At 44.5% G+C, this 20,491-nt stretch overlaps 2 protein-coding genes across 5 annotated transcripts in view; one reads left to right on the forward strand and one right to left on the reverse strand.

Annotated features, from left to right (window-relative positions):
• The first annotated feature begins 4,228 nt into the window (after positions 1-4,228).
• On the forward strand, positions 4,229-15,611 carry NPEPL1 (aminopeptidase like 1). The gene is made up of 12 exons (XM_056547798.1): positions 4,229-4,499; positions 7,276-7,461; positions 8,105-8,275; positions 8,356-8,445; positions 8,608-8,689; positions 8,852-8,994; positions 10,557-10,634; positions 12,612-12,712; positions 13,541-13,664; positions 13,767-13,943; positions 14,099-14,209; positions 15,153-15,611. The coding sequence occupies exons 1-12, from the start codon at positions 4,350-4,352 to the stop codon at positions 15,303-15,305; spliced, it is 1,566 nt and encodes a 521-aa protein (XP_056403773.1). The 5' UTR covers positions 4,229-4,349; the 3' UTR covers positions 15,306-15,611.
• A 147-nt stretch (positions 15,612-15,758) lies between these two features.
• Positions 15,759-20,491, reverse strand: part of LOC130296360 (piezo-type mechanosensitive ion channel component 2-like) — a 141,678-nt gene continuing 136,945 nt past the window's right edge. For all 4 annotated transcript variants that reach the window (XM_056547795.1, XM_056547794.1, XM_056547796.1 and 1 more), the window contains 5 exons: positions 19,193-19,362; positions 18,995-19,111; positions 17,672-17,751; positions 17,357-17,585; positions 15,759-16,166 (listed from right to left, as the gene is read on the reverse strand). In XM_056547795.1, the coding sequence (XP_056403770.1) occupies positions 15,911-16,166; positions 17,357-17,585; positions 17,672-17,751; positions 18,995-19,111; positions 19,193-19,362 (852 nt within the window). In that variant the 3' untranslated portion in view covers positions 15,759-15,910. The remainder of the gene's footprint in view (positions 16,167-17,356; positions 17,586-17,671; positions 17,752-18,994; positions 19,112-19,192; positions 19,363-20,491) is intronic.

Below are 20,491 nucleotides of genomic sequence, written 5' to 3' on the forward strand. Positions count from 1 at the left end.
CCTGGAGGGGACGCGGAGGTCGCGGATTCCCTAGATCTCGGCCACCGACCGGTGAGTACATTCTCACTTTCAATTCCACACACAGTAGTGGGGGGCAGACTGACGTATTTTTCCCACGTCTGGTCCACGATTACGGCAGACGTGTGGATCCTCAATACGGTAACCGGATACCGGATAGAGTTCCAATCTCTTCCCGATCTGAACGTTGTACCTCAACCCATTCGGTTCTCTACTCAAAACATGGAGCTCATAGACAACAAGCTCCAAGAGCTTTTGTCCAAAGGAGCGGTGCTGGAGGTAGACCCCTTATCACCCGGATTTGTCAGCAACATCTTCTTAGTGAAGAAGAAAGATGGCGGCTATCGCCCAGTGATCAACCTGAGGGACCTCAACCAACATGTGGTTTACCGCCATTTTAAAATGGAGGGAATCCATCTATTACGCGATCTTCTCTGGCCAGGGGACTGGCTAGTGAAAATCGACCTGAAGGACGCGTATCTGACCGTTCCCATACACCATACCTCCCAACCTTTCCTAAGGTTTCTGTGGAGGGACCGAATGTGGCAGTTCACCTGCCTTCCGTTCGGATTGTCCTCTGCCCCTTGGTGTTTCACCAAACTGCTCAAACCAGTGATGGCTGTTCTTCGGAGCAGAGGCGTTCGCCTTATCATCTATCTGGACGATCTACTCATTATGGCACGTTCCAGAACGCAGGCCTGGCTACACAGCCAGTGGGCGATCTCGTTGATAAAGGAACTTGGTTTCCTCATCAATCACAAAAAATCGGTGCTGATACCCTCACAAGAGATGGAATTCCTGGGTTTCCTAGTGGATACCAAGAGAGCCATCCTGCTGTTACCAAAATCGAAATTAGCCCTGATCCGCAAAGAAATCAGGGCAACGGTACGCAAGGGTCAGGTATCCTTGCGTATGATTGCTCGCATAGTCGGCCTGTTGTCGGCCTCTATTCAAGCAATTTTTCCGGCTCCACTCCATTATCGAGCCCTACAAAGACTCAAGACCCTCCATCTTCGCCAGGGTCTCAAATATGCGGACGAGGTTCCCCTCTGTCCGGAGTCTGTAAAGGAACTGTTGTGGTGGCTTCGCCACGCCGTCGAATGGAACGGCAGAACAATTTTCAACTCCTGCCCGGACGTTATTCTAGAATCCGATGCGAGTCGCCAAGGTTGGGGTGCTCGTTGCGGGCTAGACACTACCGGAGGGAGATGGTCCGTAGAGGAATCTCTCCTCCATATCAATGCTTTTGAACTCCTGGCGGCATTCTTTGCTATCAGGAGTTTTCTCTCTCACACTTCCAACAAGTGTGTGCTTTTGCGTATGGACAACGTGGCAGCAGTTCAGTATGTCAACCGCCTTGGGGGCACGAGGTCCAAAGTGCTGACGGACATCGCGTCCGAATTTTGGCACTTTTGTCTGTCCCGGAATATCTTTCCAGTGGCGGAATATCTCCCCGGGATATCCAATACTGTGGCGGATTGGAATTCGCGCTACCTGACAGATTCCAGCGACTGGTCGCTGGACCGTCCGATTTTTCTGGCATTACGAGACCTTTGGGGTCCATTACATACGGACCTTTTTGCCTCTCGTCTCAACCGGCAATTACCCCGTTTTTACAGCTGGAGGCCGGATCCGGAAGCGTCAGCAGTGGACGCATTCAGTCAGATTTGGTCACGGGGGACGCATTATGCGTTTCCTCCGTTCAATTTGATTACCAGAACCCTTCTCCAAGTAGCGAGTCAGAGGGCAACGGTCGTGCTGATCACCCCTTGGTGGCCAACGCAACTGTGGTTTCCCCTACTGCTGGGGATGGCGATCGATTATCCGCGATTGATTCCCCACTCACCTCAACTTCTCTCGAACCCGATCAAGGGTTGTCACCCTCTCATGTTGGACGGCAATCTTCCACTCTTAGCGTGGTTGGTTTCGGGATCCCTGACGCCGGTGGCGACCTTTCACAATCGGCTAGAGACCTTCTCGCCTTGGCCTGGGCCCCAGGGACTAGATCGGCATATCGATCTGCCTGGGCCCTGTGGGTTCGTTGGTGTGATCAACGGCAAATTGATGCCGTTCAAGCACCTGTTTCAGTCGTAGTGAATTATTTAGCGGACTCTTTTGAGTCTGGCAAATCCTATAGTTCGCTAAATGTCTATCGTTCTGCCATATCGGCATATCATTGTCCAGTAGATGCGTTACCTGTAGGTAAACATCCTCTGGTATGTAGGCTTTTAAGGGGAGTAAAATTTAAACGTCCCCCTCGTCCTAGATACCAGTCGACTTGGGATGTCTCCCGTGTACTAGAACTTTTTTCCGCTTGGGAGGACAATGATGTTCTGTCCTTGAAACACTTATCTTTTAAACTTACAACCCTTTTATGCTTAGTATCCATAAAAAGGGTATCGGATGTAAAAGCATTGGATGTTACCAGGCGACAATTTTTGCCTGATGGGGTACGGTTTTCTGTGGTTCGCAGAACTAAGACGAGACTTCAAACAGTCTTCTATCCCTTTTTTTTTTTTTTTTCCCCTGACCATCCGCGCCTTTGTGTGGTACGATGTCTGCAACGGTATGAGGAGCGGACTGCACAATTGCGGTCTGTTGCTTATAGTCAATTATTAGTTTCCTATGTCAAGCCTCATCTTCCGGTACCTTAGCCAGGGCAGCCATGGATTTGGCTGGTATTGACGTTTCTCTTTTTGGTGCCCACTCTTCTAGAGGGGCGATGGCCACTAAGGTGGTCACGTCAGGGGGTTCACTCTCGGACCTTTTATTAGCTGCTGATTGGTCGTCTGAGTCGACCTTTAGGCAGTTCTATTTTCGGCCGCAGGAACATGTTTCTGTGTCTGTCCTATGAACGTGTATGTTCACATATTTCCTGATTAAACTTGTTTAGCTTTAAACTTGCAAGATATGAGCCTCCTGTCTGATATATAAATCGGGATTTTCCTAGCTACCGTGACGGAAAATCTAAGTTATATGAAGACAGGAGGCGAGTATCTTCCCTCCCTTCCCACCCTGTTACGGTGTGTTTTCTCGTTTCAGGATATTGAAGAGCGGATCCTGCATCTACGCAGCAGAATATGAGAAGTCCCTGAGTGACAGCTGTTCTGTTTTGTTCCAGTTGAAACACAGTTGCTGGGGGCCCAGTTGGCCCTGACGTCTAGTTCCGGAGGTGGAATTCGTTTGCCGTCGGAGTGTATCCGGGGTATCAAGATGCCGTGCGCTGTTCCGAAGTTCGCACGAAAGAAAGAGGAAGAGGAGGTCCAGCCAGCCCCTTATATAGGGTCTCCGTCCCAGGGGAGGGGATTCCAAGGGCTGCTGGGAGTTGTAGTTTTAATGAAATTTTTTCTAATGTTAATGAAATAAATTCTCTGTAATTTTTCTGCTATGGGCATTAAAAAAGAAAGGTTTAATGCAAGATACTCGCCTCCTGTCTTCATATAACTTAGATTTTCCGTCACGGTAGCTAGGAAAATCCCGATTTATATCCTGTATTATACTCCAGAGCTGCACTCATTATTTTGCTGGTGGGGTCAATGTGTACATACATTACATTATTTATCCTGTACTGATCCTGAGTTATATCCTGTATTATACTCCAGAGCTGTACTCACTATTCTGCTGGTGAGATCACTGTGTACATACATTACATTACTTATCCTGTACTGATCCTGAGTTATATCCTGTATTATACTCCAGAGCTGTACTCACTATTCTGCTGGTGGGCTCACTGTGTACATACATTACATTACTTATCCTGTACTGATCCTGAGTTATATCCTGTGTTATACTCCAGAGCTGTACTCACTATTCTGCTGGTGGGGTCACTGTGTACATATTGGTGCCTTATTGCTTTATTTTTATATATAAAAAATTCCCTGTCCAATTAGCTCACAGGGGCGGAAACCCGTTTGTGCTGCTGAGGGACGACAGGGAAATATATATATATATATATATATATATATATATACACACACACACACACACATATACATACATACTCTGATTCTATCTTTGCCGTTTTCTGTGCCTTCACATTTCCAACATGAAACCTCTGACACCATGACAGATGGGAACTAAAAATCACGTCTCTTTGCTTCGACCGGAGCGTTACTAGGTCGGCACCTGGATCGTGCAGCACTCCAGCCTCTTCTCATTGGTCCTCACAAGAAGGCGGGGCTTAAGAATAGCAAATGAGGAACAGTTTAGCAGCTAGAGGGAGGCGGGTCTACTGGTTGCTGTAACGTGATTGGCTGACGTGTGGAAGGCCGGGACGGGGGTTGACAGCGAGGTTTGGCGGGGCCACTGTGAGGGCAGCTGACGGCTGTGACATGGCCAATGTTCGGCTGGAGTTCAAATCGAGCGCCGGAGACGCGGACCCCCAGACTAGGCCTGTGCTGATTCTGGGCCAACTGCCCAACTTGCTTCGGGTGCTCTGGAGCGATGTGAGGGGAAAGCTGCAGCCCCGGGTCACCGAGGAGGTGAGGACATGTCCCGCAGGCCTAGAGTTAATAATGGCTTGTGCATTGGCTTCACTACAAGTGCCAGCATACAAGTGAGGCTTGCAAAACTACAAGTCCCAGCATGCCCTGACCGCCGAAGGCGGTCAGGGCATGCTGGGAGTTGTAGTTTTGCAACATCTGCACAGCCCCAGGTTGCAAATGGCTAATTTGACAGCTTTTTTTTTACTACCCCTGCCTGTAGGGTTGAGTAAATATGTCTACCTATTGCTAATTCTGCAAGCACAATACCACAGGTTACATAACAGATCTGTTTCCCCCATTGGATATAGAACTACAAAGCCCAGCATGCCTCTTGGTGAGGGTGTGGTCGGAGTTGGCGCATTGACTGCCGTACCGTTAGACTTTACCCCCCTTGTGGTGTCACAGTCCAGGGTCTGGGTTCTAGAATTGCTTTACTGCTCTGCGGTCACATCTGACGGATCAGCGTACAATACAGAGGTATAAATAGGGCGACATACGGGGCCGGCCATATTGTATTAACCCTTACCACTACTTTATGGTTGTGACCACATCTGTCTGCAGGCGCTCTAAAAGCTGTCAAAAAAACGTAACTCTTTAATACCGCGAATGCAGAATAACTCAGGTTCTCAGATTTAGCTAATCTCAACCTTAAAGGGGTATTCCGCCCCTAGACATCTTATCCCCTATCCAAAGGATAGGGGATAAGATGTCAGATCGTCGTGGTCCCGCTGCTGGGGACCCCCGGGATCTCCGCTGCGGCACCGCGCTATCATTACAGCACAGAGCGAGTTCGCTCTGTGCGTAATAACGGGTGATACGGGGGACGGAGCAGCGTGACGTCATGGCTCCGCCCCTTGTGACATCACGGCCCGTCCCCTTAATGCAAGTCTATGGCAGGGGGCGTGACGACCGCCATGCCCCCTCCCATAGACTTGTATTGAAAGGGGCGGGCCGTGACATCACGAGGGGCGGAGCCGTGACGTAACGATGCTCCGGCCCCTGTACCGCCCTTCATTACGTGCAGAGCGAACTTGCTCTGTGCTGTAATGATAGCGGGGTGCTGCAGCAGCGATCCCAGGGCTCCCCAGCAGCGGGACCCCGGCGATCTGACATCTTATCCCCTATCCTTTGGATAGGGGATAAGATGTCTAGGGGCGGAATACCCCTTTAAAGGGGTACTCCGGAGAGTGCCAGAAAATGATACAGATATGTAAATTACTTATATTTAAAAAAATAAAAAAAAATAAAAAATCTTAATCCTTCCAGGACTTATCAGCTGCTGTATACTACAAAGAATGTTCTTTTCTTTTTTAATTTCCTTTCTGTCTGACCACAGTGCTCTCTGCCGACACCTCTGTCCATGCCCAGTACTGTCCAGAGCAGGAGAGGTTTGCTATGGGGATTTTCTCTACAGAGAGCACTGTGGTCAGACTGGAAAGAACTACACAACTTCCTCTGGATTATACAGCAGACGATAAGTACTGGAAGGATTAAGATTCTTTTAATAGAAGAATCTGTAACTTTCTGTTACCAGTTGATTTGAAAACACTTATTTTATTTATTTTTTCCTTTTAAAGGGGTACTCCGGTGGAAAACGTATTTTTTTTAATCAACTGGTGCCAGAAAGTTAAACAGATTTGTAAATTACTTCTATTAAAAAAATCTTAATCCTTCCAGTACTTATTAGCTACAGAATACTACAGAGGAAATTATTTTCTTTTTGGAACACAGAGCTCTCTGCTGACATCACGAGCACAGTGCTCTCTGCTGACATCTCTGTCCATTTTAAGAACTGTCCAGAGTAGGAGAAAATCCCCATAGAAAACATATGCTGCCATGGACAGAGATGTCATTAGAGAGTACTGTGCTCGTGATGTCAGCAGAGAGCTCTGTGTTACAAAAAGAAAATAATTTCCTCTGTAGTATTCAGCAGCTAATAAGTACTGGAAGGATTAAGATTTTTTAATAGAAGTAATTTACAAATCTGTAACTTTCTGGCACCAGTTGATTAAAAAAAAAAAGAAATAAAGTTTTCCACCGGAGTACCCCTTTAAAAGGAAAAAAAAAAAGTGTTTTCAAATCAACTGGTGACAGAAAGTTACAGATTCTTCTATTAAAAGAATCTTAATTCTGGAAGGATTAAGATTTTTTAATAGAAGTAATTTACAAATCTGTTTAATTTTCTGGCACCAGTTGATTTAAAAATATATATTAGATTTAAATAAGGTTTCCACCGGAGTACCCCTTTAAGTGTCCTCTAGTTGGGACCCAGGGAGGGGGATTGAAGGGAACCTATCACCATCATCACCCACACTAATCTGCTGGTACATTGTAATAGTGCAGGTGACTCAAATTCCAATGCTGTTTTTTGTTTTCCTATGTGGCCCCATTCCCGATTTAAGCTCATAAATCCAAATATGCAAATCATGTGGTTTGCTGCATTGGGGGCCTTCCTAGGCCCTTGGTGCACTACTCTGCCCGCCCTGCACTCATTAGATGACTGATGATGATTGATTGATCATCATAATTATCATCACAGGTCATTCAGCCTCTTTCTCCTCTATCCTGTAATGGTGATCACAACAGTGACCTACAAGAGAGCCTCTGTTTCTGGAAGAGAGCATCCATTTTTTTTCTAATTTCATACAACCACTTACCTGTCCCTGCTTTCTTATGCTCTTCGCCTCTGCTCACTGTATTCCGCATTGTATCTGTCTGGCTAGATCTTGTTGTTTGCTTAATCTCAGAATGTGCTTTTGTCTCCTCAAACCAGATATGGAAGAATGCTCTGGGCACCTTAAGTCCCAATCCCACTGACAGCTGTCCTCTATACCTGAACCTGGCCACAGTCGCCGCCCTGCCTTCCCGCGTCAGCCGCCATAACAGCCCCTCCGCTGCTCACTTTATCACACGTCTGATCCGAAACTGCCTTCCAGCGGGAACAACGAGATGTATTCTGGTAAGTGTTTTGTTGTTGAAGAGGTGTAGTTTAACGGGTTATACAGATATTAGCATTTTTTTATATGTTGCTGGGGCCACAGTGACAATAAAAAAAAAAACTAAAAAACCCTGGGGGGTCCTCTGCTGTCCTGCCTCAGTTGGTGATGGGCTAAGCAAGCTGTCACTGCCCAGAAGAATCCTTTCTTGAAAGTAGCAACTGGAAGACTTAACAGGGGGATCCCCAAGGAAGTGAGGTAGGGAAGTATGTGCTGTCATTGTGGCCGCAGCAACAGATAAGAAAACTCTAGTGTCCGGATAACCTGGATGAGGAGCTTACACACCAGTATGATCATATGGCCACCTCGGGAAAAACTGCGATACCCAGTATGCTCTGATCTTAAATAAATGCACTATGGCCGAGGTCTGTATCCACGCTGTGTCCATGGCATTCTGATTGCTGTAGTTTCCCAACAGCTGGAGATCCTTTGGTTACAGTCCACTGTTCTAGTACATTCCTTTCCGTAACCTCAAGCACAAGTCAGACTTTGATGAGCAATGATCAGCAATGCCCATGTGATTTGAGATATTTACACTGCGCTTCAGATCTGTGTTGTATCTGCTGATGTTTAGATGGACTTGTATAACACAATGACCTCCCACAGATGGTATGTGAGCGATCAGAGGTGTTCGCCAGTGCGTGTGCCATTGCTCGAGCCTTCCCACTGTTTACCCGCCGTTCCAGTGCTTCCCGCCGAGCGGAGAAAAAGAGCATTGCAGTTGAATTTCTGCTTGTTGGCCAAAACAATGGACCCATGGAAGTGACCACCCTAAAGGTATTATGACCCCTTATCTAAATTCATCTTCATTCATGGCATCTATGCCATCTTATTGTAGTCTGGATCTCTCATACTAGTGCCTGGAGAGTGCGACTGAGGGGGTGAGACTGGCGGCCCGAATTGTGGATACTCCCTGCAATGAGATGAACACAGACCACTTCATTGAGGTAGGTGCTGGAGTAGATGGTAAGTGGCAGTCATGACTCTAGGATGCAGGAGATAGAGGCAGAACCCTGTGTTGGATCCATTACTGTCCTAGGGGCTGGATAATACTCCACAGTTTGTGTTCAGCCTTGTTTATGGACTAAATATGAACCCTAATTTTGTAGGAGATAGCAGCCGTGGGGAAGGAACTTTGCATTACTCCAAAGATTATTCGAGATCAAGAGCTGAAGGAGAAAGGATTTGGAGGTGCGAACAAACCAAGACTTTATAGAAGATTCAGGGAAGTAGTATGATTGTTGTCATTGGTTACCTGTTACCTTACAAGTACAACTTTTGACGGCTCCTCATTGGCTTTTTATCACTCTGAATTACTGAAGGTGTTTTAATAAATTTCTTTGTGTTATGTAGGAATATATGGTGTTGGCAAAGCTGCAGAACACCCCCCAGCCTTTGTCATCCTGAGTCATACCCCAGAAGGTGCCACTCAAACCATTGCCTGGGTTGGTAAGGGCATAGTGTATGATACCGGAGGACTCAGCATTAAGGGAAAGGTAGGACTCCTTAATCATCTTCTGCAGAGTTCTGTGTGACTACAAGTCTTATTGCGTTTGTATAGGGGAGTGATGGCTGTTCTGTCTGCATGGTAATCTATTGCTTTTTGATATGTTTCCCTGGCGGAAGCGGATTGCAGGGGTCTTGCTTCTGGAAAGTAGGTCACTGTCAATTTACAGGAATGAAATGTAGGAAATTAAAGCTGAAGTCTGGTCAGTATGAGGAACCTAATAGCCAATTGCTGACACTTTTACACTTGCTGATTATTGGGAATATTATTTCTAGGAATGCTCATTCATCCAACAATCGGCTCTTGTGAAAGGGTTTTAAAGGGGTATTCCGGGCAAAAAACATTTTATCCCCTAATCCAAAGGATAGGGGATAAGATGTCTGATTGCGGGGGGCCCGCTGCTGAGACCCCCGCAATCTCCCTGCAGCACCCGCATAATATGCAGCTGCTGAATCTCCAGTTTCGGAAACCTCCGAGTTTCCGGGACTGGGGACGTGATGTCACGCCACGCCCCCTCCATTCATGTGTATGGGAGGGGGCGTGACTGCTCTGGCCGGCTTCTTACATGACAGTGCGTTTAACCTATCACTGGCCAGGGCGGGACATCGCTCCGGCCGGTGATAGGCTGACGGCTGTCCGACGTTCCAGTCCCAAGGAGCAGCGTGAGGCCAACGTAGGTAAGTTAAAGTTTATTTTCTTTATCTTTTGCAGCCCGGGCATAGGTATACAGCGTACAGCAGTGGTCTCCAACCTGCGGACCTCCAGCTGTTGCAAAACTACAACTCCCAGCATGCCCGGACAGCCGTTGGCTGTCCGGGCATGCTGGGAGTTGTAGTTTTGCAACAGCTGGAGATCCGCAGGTTGGAGACCACTGGTGTACAGTATAGAGTTCCAGCGCCGGCGGCCCCCAACAAAGAGGAGGAGGGCAGTGCTTGCGGGTGACACATGTGAGTAGTACCCCGGTGGGCTGATTAATTGGGGGGAGCAGAACAGCGCTGGCGGGTAACATGATTTGGGGGGGGGGGGGGCGCGGTGGCGGTGTTGGTGAAAGAAATGCAGTGGAACCGCCATAAGTTACAAAAATACCGTGATACACATATTTGGTCATACCACCCAGCTCTAGCAGCCATCCTCCTATTAACAAGTGACACCTTATCCTGGTGATAAGCCATGCCTTGCTAAGACTGGAACATCCCTTCGAAAATCCTAGGGGAGCCTGGTAGGGACCAGGCTTTATGGTAAATCAATTACTAGTTAGGGGTCCAAACAGTGTCAGAACATATCCTGGTCATTGCTGGAGGCGGCAGGAGCCCTATAATCTAAGGGCAAGTAAATTAAGACGACTGGCACTCACTTTGCAGGAAAGTGTGGGCTGGTCATCCTAACTTACTAGAGATTGACAGGCTGCCACCCAGACATGTCAGCCACACTACTTATCACATTTGGATAATATAAGGGCACATTAAATGGAGCAGGTGGTCTTTTTTATGTTTCTTGGTGGCAGTGATGTAGATGGGACATTCTCTGATGGATTTCTGATTTTGTTCACAGACCACAATGCCGGGTATGAAGAGAGATTGCGGAGGGGCTGCTGCTGTCCTCGGTGCATTTAAAGCTGCAGTAAAACAGGTTAGAACATAATATACATACATAATGGTTTATTGCTTTGTTGTTGCCTTACTTGCAAAGTGGAGAGATGCTAAATGAAAAAGCAGGGAAGCACGATCACCCAAGACAGCTCTCTAGTGATTAGACAGTGATAGAACCAAATAACATCGCATACAGCAGTAATCTCCACTTAAATAAGTCATAAGGTGATAGCATGTCACTGGGATATGCTGTAACTTTATGATAATTGTGTCTGAACCCAGGGACCCCCAACAATCCCAAGAAAAAAGGGGCTGCAGCAATGATTCAGTTAGTACAGCCAAGTGGCAGGAATGCTGGCATGCAGGGAAAAACGTGGAAAGGTGTGAATCAAGGATACATGAGGGTCCTAAAGGTCTTACACAATGTTTAAGTGCTTGTAGTTAATGGATAAATAGTGCTTTTAGCTAGTTAAAACTATTTCTTTCTTGTAAAGTATTACACACGTATATAGAATATGCTCGACTTCCAGACTTTAGCCTGACATATGGCAATGCTTAACAAAAGAATCAATAAGTGGCATATGACTCTATAGGTATCAGATTGTAGAGATCTAGTATTTCTTGCCATGTGTTTAACCCCTTAAGGACTCAGCCCATTTTGGCCTTAAGGACTCAGACAATTTAATTTTTACGTTTTCATTTTTTCCTCCTCGCCTTCTAAAAATCATAACTCTTTTATATTTTCATCCACAGACTAGTATGAGGGCTTGTTTTTTGCGCGACCAGTTGTCCTTTGTAATGACATCACTCATTATATCATAAAATGTATGGCGCAACCAAAAAAAACTATTTTTGTGGGGAAATTAAAACGAAAAACGCAATTTTGCTAATTTTGGAAGGTTTTGTTTTCACGCCGTACAATTTCTGGTAAAAATGACATGTGTTCTTTATTCTGAGGGTCAATACGATTAAAATTATACCCATTATCATATACTTTTATATTATTGTTGCGCTTAAAAAAAAATCACAAACTTTTGAACCAAATTAGTACATTTATAATCCCTTTATTTTGATGACCTATAACTTTTTTATTTTTCTGTATAAGCGGCGGTATGGGGGCTCATTTTTTATAATTTTTTTTAAAATAAAATGTATTAAAAAAGTAGGAATTTTGGACTTTTTAAATTTTTTTTCGTTCACGCCGTTCACCGTACGGGATCATTAACATTTTATTTTAATAGTTCGGACATTTACGCACGCAGCGATACCAAATATGTCTATAAAAAATTTTTTTTTACGCTTTTTGGGGGTAAAATAGGAAAAAACGGACGTTTTACTTTTTTATTGGGGGAGGGGATTTTTCACTTTTTTTTTACTTTTACTTTTACATTTTTTTACATTTTTTTTTACACTTGAATAGTCCCCATAGGGGACTATTCATAGCAATACCATGATTGCTAATACTGATCTGTTCTATGTATAGGACATAGAACAGATCAGTGTTTTCGGTCATCTTCTGCTCTGGTCTGCTCGATCACAGACCAGAGCAGGAGACGCCGGGAGCCGCACGGAGGAAGGAGAGGGGACCTCCGTGCGGCGTTATGAATGATCGGATCCCCGCAGCAGCGCTGCGGGCGATCCGATCGTTCATTTTAATTGCGAACTGCCGCAGATGCCGGGATCTGTATTGATCCCGGCACCTGAGGGGTTAATGGCGGACGCCCGCAAGATCGCGGGCGTCGGCCATTGCCGGCGGGTCCCTGGCTGCGATCAGCAGCCGGGATCAGCCACGCATGACACGGGCATCGCTCCGATGCCCGCGGTTATGCTTAGGACGTAAATGTACGTCCTGGTGCGTTAAGTACCACCTCACCAGGACGTACATTTACGTCCTGCGTCCTTAAGGGGTTAATAGGCAGGGGGCATTTAGGGATACATGGTGCCATTACTCAGGGTCTTAGTTAAGATAGAAGGTGGCAGCCAGAATAAAGCTCTAGACTCTCCTTTTCTATTCTAGGGTTTTAAAGACAACCTCCACGCCTTGTTCTGCCTGGCAGAGAACTCTGTTGGACCAAATGCCACTCGACCAGATGATATCCACTTGCTGTACTCTGGAAAGTGAGGATATCTGCTAGTTTTTACTTTTGCTTTTGACCGGCTTTCAGCTGGGGCTCCCCAGCAATAATACAGGTGCCGTTATTGAATTAATGTCTTTGTATGGCAGTGTTTTCCAACGTGTGGCCCATCTAGTGCTGTGGGTTGGCTTAGGGCATTCAGGAGAGGTGCAATAGCTAAAGAGCCACATGCTGGGGAAAACTGTTGTGTGGTGTCACATAAAATCTCATGTACATTCAAATGAGTTAATTTCTTTGGTGCCTATGCAGCTCTCTGTTTTATGAATTAAAATAAGACAAGCTTAGTTTTATGTGCAATCACCTTGATGCACAGCAAGAAAAGTGCCTGCTAGCTTTCAGTTACCGGAGCCACACATTGCTTATGCTGCTATAGGTACACAGATTTAAAGGGATACTCCACTGCCCCAGCGTTCAGAACAATTTGGAGCGGGGGTCGTGTCGCCACACCGTCTCCTGTGAGGTCACGGCCCCCGCTGCCCGCACCCAGCGTTCTAAATGAACGCGGGGTGCTGCACAGAGATCGTGGGGGTCCCAGCTGCGGGACCCAAGCGATCAGACATCTTATCCCCATCCTTTGGATACAGGATAAGATGTCTATGGGCGGATTGCCCCTTTAAGGGGTTGTCTCTTAAACACTGCAGAACACATAGACTATTTCTATTTTTCCTAAATCAGGATAAGGATTAGAGAATTGAGCTCTGTGTTTCTTAGCTTCTGTTGTGTTATTTGTCATTATGAGTGGCAGAATATTTTTCTTACCAAAATTTGTAACCTTATGCCAACACTGAAACACACCGGCCTCTTTACCTAGAACGGTTGAAATTAACAACACTGATGCAGAGGGGAGGCTGGTGCTGGCTGACGGGGTGTCCTACGCCTGCAAGGATCTAAATGCAGATATCATTCTGGATATGGCGACTTTAACAGGTGCTCAGGTGAGACTGGTTCAGGTCATTCATGGATGGTCTACGGATATTCTGTTATGTGTCTTCAAATTTAATAGTAATATATGGAGTTTTGTGTCTCTTGTTTTTTAGGCCATCGCAACCGGCAAGCATCACGCTGCAGTACTGACAAACAGTGAGGAGTGGGAGATGGCCTGTGTGAAGGCGGGTCGGAAGTGTGGAGACCTGGTTCACCCGCTGGTTTACTGTCCTGAACTGCACTTCAATGAGTTTTCTTCTGCTGTGGCTGATATGAAGAACTCTGTGGCAGTGAGTGGAGGAGACTAATGTGAAACACAGTTGAATGAATCTATTCTAGAGTAACTTATGAGGAGGAGTATGGCTGATAACGTCTCTTCTATCCTCTTTGAGACTTAAATATGTGTGATATTTAAAGGCTTAGACTGGTGTGTTTATCTCTCTAGGACCGGGAAAATGCCCAGAGTTCTTGTGCTGGACTCTTTATTGCTTCTCACATCGGCTTTGACTGGCCAGGAGTTTGGGTGCATGTCGATATAGCTTCCCCTGTTCACACGGTGAGTGTTTGAGATTAAGAGTATAGTCATACATTGAAAAGTTGGTTATACTAATCAGTGCTCTGCCCCAACCACTGGCAGCTGCCATTTAGCCATTTAAATGCTATGATCAATATTAATTGCAATATTTAAAGGGTTAAGTGACCAACATCAGCTTGATCACTGATATGCCAGTCTCCAGCCCACCGGAGCACCTGAAAGCTGAACTCATTTATGCAGGATAAAGTCAGCAACTGCCGAGCCGAGAAGTTAGTGACGAATCAAATCACTGTAACTTCGCTCATCTTCTGAGCTTATGTCCTCATGTGTTGCAGTTAAAGAGGGCAGGATTTACTATTTGTTTGACTATCTGCACTTTTCTCCGAATTGTCAGACAAGCTGGGTGTGGATGTGATCGTCGAACTCAGTTGCCTATACACGAGATCGCCTCTTGCTTACAGAGTGTGTTGGGCTGTATAATAGTGGATACTCTATAGAAAAGCGAGCAGAGCTCCTTTATAGGGCAGTACCGTTTAGAACCACAAATGTGCATATAAGGTGAAATAAAGGACCACAGTTGGGGACCTTGCTCTGTTGTGTATAATGACACAACAGCATTACACGCATTCAAGGAGATATGTGATGGTGCAGCTTCCTGGTGTCAGCAGCAGGGACCTCTGGCTGATGATAAATGTGAAGAAACAATCCGGATATATCAACGCATTCCACCAGTCAGGAAACATTATGCCAGTGAAGCGCTGACAGCCGGGGCTGTATATTGGGGCCTTTTGAGTTAACGTACATCTTGTTACTATTGCATTGTCTCCTAGATAAGGTTGAGAGAATACTTTTTCACTGATGTTTTTTTTTTTAGATTTTTCTCTGCTTAGTTAGTACAGCTTTACCTTCTCCAGAAGACCCTTCAGTGTTGTCCTTTTTAATGTGACCGGATTTCTGTCTGCAGGGAGAAAGAGCCACTGGCTTTGGCGTTGCATTACTTCTGTCTCTGTTTGGCCGTGCTTCGGAAGACCCTTTACTAAACATGGTTTCGCCTTTGGGAGAGGATGAAGTAGTTGAGACTCCTGAGAGAGATACTAAAAGAAGACGCCTTGTGTGACCGTCTTATCCTAGACCACTAAAGAATCAAGCCAGTCTCTGATCTGACCATTTGTATTCCTTGCACTTGTTAATGGTATGTGTTGATGTAAATGGACTTTCCTATCTGATGTATGCAGGAGGTGACCCTGCTCTTGATACCTGATGTTTTTCCAGTACTATGGATTACATCAGAAGTCACAGGCTCCTACCACCTTTCTAGATATCACTGTTCACCTCCATCTGGCCAGCTCCTCTACCATGGGGCAGTTTACTGTCTGCCTTTCTACATGATTTCTGTTTTTATTAAAACTGTCTGCATATGTGACTTGGCTTGTGCGCTCAGTATCGGTATTGTCATTGCACCTTTAATACACATGATTTAGTAGTTTTTTTTCCCTCTCGTGTTTGTCTTACAATTTTTACTTCCAGCATTGGTCGAGTCCTTTATATGACGTCCAATCCCTTCCTTTGGTTGTCACTAAACACTTGTCATGTCTTCTATAAACTATTCAGGTTTATTTATAGCATTATACAAATTCATTTCCTTAAGATGAATTACAGCAGCATAGACTGAACATCAGACATGGTTGTATACTTATTTACACCAAAAATGTCCTTTAGAAATTACTCGTCGTGCCGTTCTCTTGTCCATTTTATCATAGTTTCAGGAGAGCGATATAGGAAGATCAGTTTAGCAAACAGTTGCTCCTCCAGATCTAGGTCTCCAGTTTCTCTGACTAGGAAGATGTCGGTGCAGAGCTTTAGTATCCTGTCAACATTGGGTAACTCTTCGAACATGATGGACCGGGAGATGCCATTGAAGAATTCTCGGATGAATTTGCCAATGACCAGGACGACTGACATGTAAAGACCAACAATGCTGCAAATTTTGGATAGAAATATAATTGAATATATTCTGGTAAATGTAGCTCACACAGCTAAGTAGCTTAAACTTTGCACACATCATATTTGCTCCAAAGACTTTCACAACATGCAGTGATATTATTCCCATCAAAACAGACAGCACATCAGCCCAATCAAGTCGATGGGGGTCAAATGTGTGACTGATTAAACACTACATGTATCCCATCCAACAATACTTATTGGCTGCAGTGTAGGTGATATGTCTTTGATCAATAGGGGTTCAATTGCTCCGACCTTCACCAGTCACAAGGGGGGGGGGGGGGGGTGCTTGTGAACAGTGTGGCACTTGAAGAGGTGGACTGCTGTAGATAGCTGAGAACAGTGCTTGGTTATTCTTGCCAGCCCCAAAGAGTTATGTTAGAGCAGTGGGTGTATCTAAACCCCCCCCCCCCCAATACTTACAATTCCTTTTCCTCCTCCTATGGATGGCCAGAGCAGGAGGAATTGTGGAGTGGTGGCAAAACTTGTACATAGTCCCCTGCTTACAAGTCTATAGGCAACATGGAATGAGCCAAGCAGACACACTTAAAAAGTACCTGTCACTAAATAAACTTTTCTAAACTATGTTCCTTAACTACACCTAACTGCCAGGCCAGCATGAAATCTGGCCTGGCAGTTAGGAAATCTATCAGATTTATCAGACTGGCGGACGATTTATGTAGAGAGACCCCTAGTGGTGGGTTTTACAAAATTAAATTACACGTATAAAATCTAAATATTTTTTTTTTCTTATAAAATATATTTAGGAACTTGTAAGGCTTAATGTGCAATATATTAAAACTTTATTTCATGACAGGTACTCTTTAACTGTTTATATATCTCTTATAGACTTAGTTGTGTGAAGAAGTAGAGAAACATTTCCCATCGCAGACATGTATGTGTCCTTTTATGGCTAAATGTATATATTAATGGTGGATTGTCTCTATGTACACATTTTACATAAAAGTTTAAGCCATTTCTGTAGTGGATGATACCTCAAAATCTGTAATGGGAGAGTCATGAGGCCTTCATACACATTGGATGGTCAGCTGCTTAATTGGCACAGTTCCTTTATGGGGCAGTTAATTGTAAATACCGTGTCTGACAAACAGTTTATTCCATAATAGTAATGGAGACAGATTATGAAGTTATATAAAGACATCTTACCCATATCCAGCCAGAAATCCAAGACTCTGTGGACTAGCTTTATCATTGTATATCAAAAGTTCAATGTTCTGGCTGCAGCCAACTGGGCCACACGCTGGGCTCCACTCCTGAATCAGCCACCACTCTGTCACTTGACTCGTAGTGTCGTTCACAGACAGCTTCTGTAGTTTTAGGGTTAAATTACGGAAGAAAGCATACTTCTGGACATCTTCTGCCTTATCGGAATAGTCTAAAAAAACAAAAACAAATGGAAGAAAATTATATATATATTTTTCCGGGATGAGACCTATGAAGCGCATAATTGACTGATCTTACCTGTCTGAAGTCGGTGAGCAATTTTTGCTTCAGGTCCCGAATTTGCTCTAAGGTGTTTTGGCAAAATATTCTTCAGCATTCTAAGAAAATATAAGCGCTGATTAGGTATTTTTTTTTTATGAACCCAGTTAGAAATGAGCGAACATACAGGGACTCTATTTGTCACGAACTTCTCGGCTCCACAGTTGCTGACTAACCTGTATAAATTAGTTCAGCTTTCAGGTGCTCCGGTGGCTGGAGACTCTTTCCTAGGAATGTATCCACCTTTTCCAGCCCACCGGAGCACCTGAAGGCTGAACTCATTTATGCAGGTTAGTCATCAACTGCCGAGCCGAGAAGTTTGTGACAAATCGAGTCCCTGTAAGTTTGCTCATCTCTAAACCCAGTTTTCGGTTTAAAGATTTACCACCTAGTATTCAAAGGGTGTATTCTTTTTGCAATTATTTATGCAACTACAGTAAATGATCAGCTTTACAATCTGATTAAAAATCTGTTTTGTGCATACAGCTTCTATGCAGACCTGTCTGTCTCGGTGGTTTCAGATTACAAATAAGCTCCGTGTCGTCTCCCTTCCTGCTGTGCCTAAAAAATAATTATTACATACTCAAGTGTTAATACACTGAAGAGATATACTTTAGGTTTTGTTTAGATGAGATCCTCAGACCCCTTGTGAGACCGTATGCTGGTGCAGTTGGCCCTGGGTTCCTCCTAATGAAAGACAATTCTAGACCACATGTGGCTGGAATGTGTCAGCAGTTCCTGCAAGAGGAAGGCATTGATGCTATGGACTGGCCCACCCGTTCCCCAGACCTGAATCCAATTGAGAACATCTAGGACATCATGTCTCGCTCCATCCACCAATGCCACGTTGCACCACAGACTATCCAGGAGTTGGCGGATGCTTTAGTCTAGGTCTGGGAGGACATCCCTCAGGAGACCATCCTCCCCCTCATCAGGAGCATGCCCAGGCATTGTAGGGAGGTCATACGGGTATGTGGAGGTCACACACTACTGAGCCTCATTTTGACTTGTTTTAAGGACATTACATCAAAGTTGGATCAGCCTGTAGTGTGGTTTTCCACTTGATTTTGAGTGTGACTCCATATCCAGACCTCCATGGGTTGGTAAATTTGATTTCCATTGATAATTTTTGTGTGATTTTGTTGTCAGCACATTCAACTATGTAAAGACGAAAGTATTTCATACGATTAGTTCATTCATTCAGATCTAGGATGTGTTATTTTAGTGTTCCCTTTATTTTTTTGAGCAGTATGTATGATCCCAATTTGCTTTGTAGTGAGGCAATCCGAGTTAAATACATACACTGGCTCCTTCCTTTCTCCTTTCAGCATCTGGACTATATGGTCCCTGGTTTCTGTATCCTCATAGCATACGGTGTGCTTCCCAAAACTCTCTGCACTTTTTACAATAGATGCATTCCTAAAAGACAAAAAGTTACAGGCATCAGTAAAAAGTAGGAGAGTCATCTGTTTGTTTCACAGTCTACATGTGCTGATTTACCTGCGGATGCTCCAGTGAATGTCAAAGTATATCTGGGTAGACTCTGACAGCTCCTCTATCATGGCCTCACGGCTTGCTGGACTTATGGTCCAGAGCAGGCTGGCATTACTCTTTATCTTGGCAGTGACAATGTCCTCAGGCATGTAGTTAACAATGAACTGCATTGCAGACTGAATACAAAACACAAGTAGAAAACAATGTAAGTAGTGAGTGGTTACCAGCGATACAGCCCATACATAACATACCTGACTTTATACATACTGGCCCAGATTTACATGCCTTGTACCACATATACCGTATTTGTGCCTTTAATGGTCTAATAAGTGTCACTGACAAAAAGAATAGTGTACCCTATGCCAAGTAATGAGCTAGTGTAGTAAAGCAGGCGTATTCTTACACTCTGTAAACTTAGTCAAGCCATCGTTAGTATTAGAGGTTTTTAGTTAAAGGGGTACTCCGGTGGAAAACTTTTTTTTTTTTTTAGCAACTGGTGCCAGAAAGTTAAACAGATTTGTAAATTACTTCTATTAAAAAATCTTAATCCTTCCAGTACTTATTAGCTGCTGAATACTACAGAGGAAATGGTTTTCTTTTTGGAACACAGAGCTCTCTGCTGACATCATGACCACAGTGCTCTCTGCTGACATCTCTGTCCATTTTAGGAACTGTCCAGAACAGCATATGTTTTCTATTGGGGATTTTCTCCTACTCTGGACAGTTCTTAAAATGGACAGAGATGTCAGCAGAGAGCACTGTGCTCATGATGTCAGCAGAGAGCTCTGTGTTCCAAAAAGAAAATAATTTCCTCTGTAGTATTCAGCAGCTATTAAGTACTGGAAGGATTAAGATTTTTTTTATAATAGAAATAATTTACAAATCTGTTTAACTTTCTAGCACCAGTTGATAAAAAAAAAAAAAAAGTTTCCCACCGGAGTACCCCTTTAATCTACTCCATTGTCAGACATCAATGATCCTGGTAGTGATCCCATTTTCGATTTGTAGAAAGACAAAGTCAACAGGAATGGATCTATCTGGCGCCGGTAACCTTCACAATGAATCAGGTAAAAAAAATATGTAATCTGTTATACTATGGGCACAACACCATTCATAGCATATCAATAATCATATCCAGTGGCTGCTTCTGTCCTGGTCCGGTTTGGAATTTTTATAGACGCCAGAAAGGAAGGGACTTCTCAATGGCGTACACTGGCTTGTATCCGAGAGAATATTACAGACCATGGAGGAAAATAATAATATGCTTTTTTATTTACAGTTAGGTACAACGTGTTTCAAAAGACA

Source organism: Hyla sarda, chromosome 12 (genome assembly GCF_029499605.1).
Source record: "Hyla sarda isolate aHylSar1 chromosome 12, aHylSar1.hap1, whole genome shotgun sequence".
Classification (NCBI taxonomy): Eukaryota; Metazoa; Chordata; class Amphibia; order Anura; family Hylidae; genus Hyla; species Hyla sarda.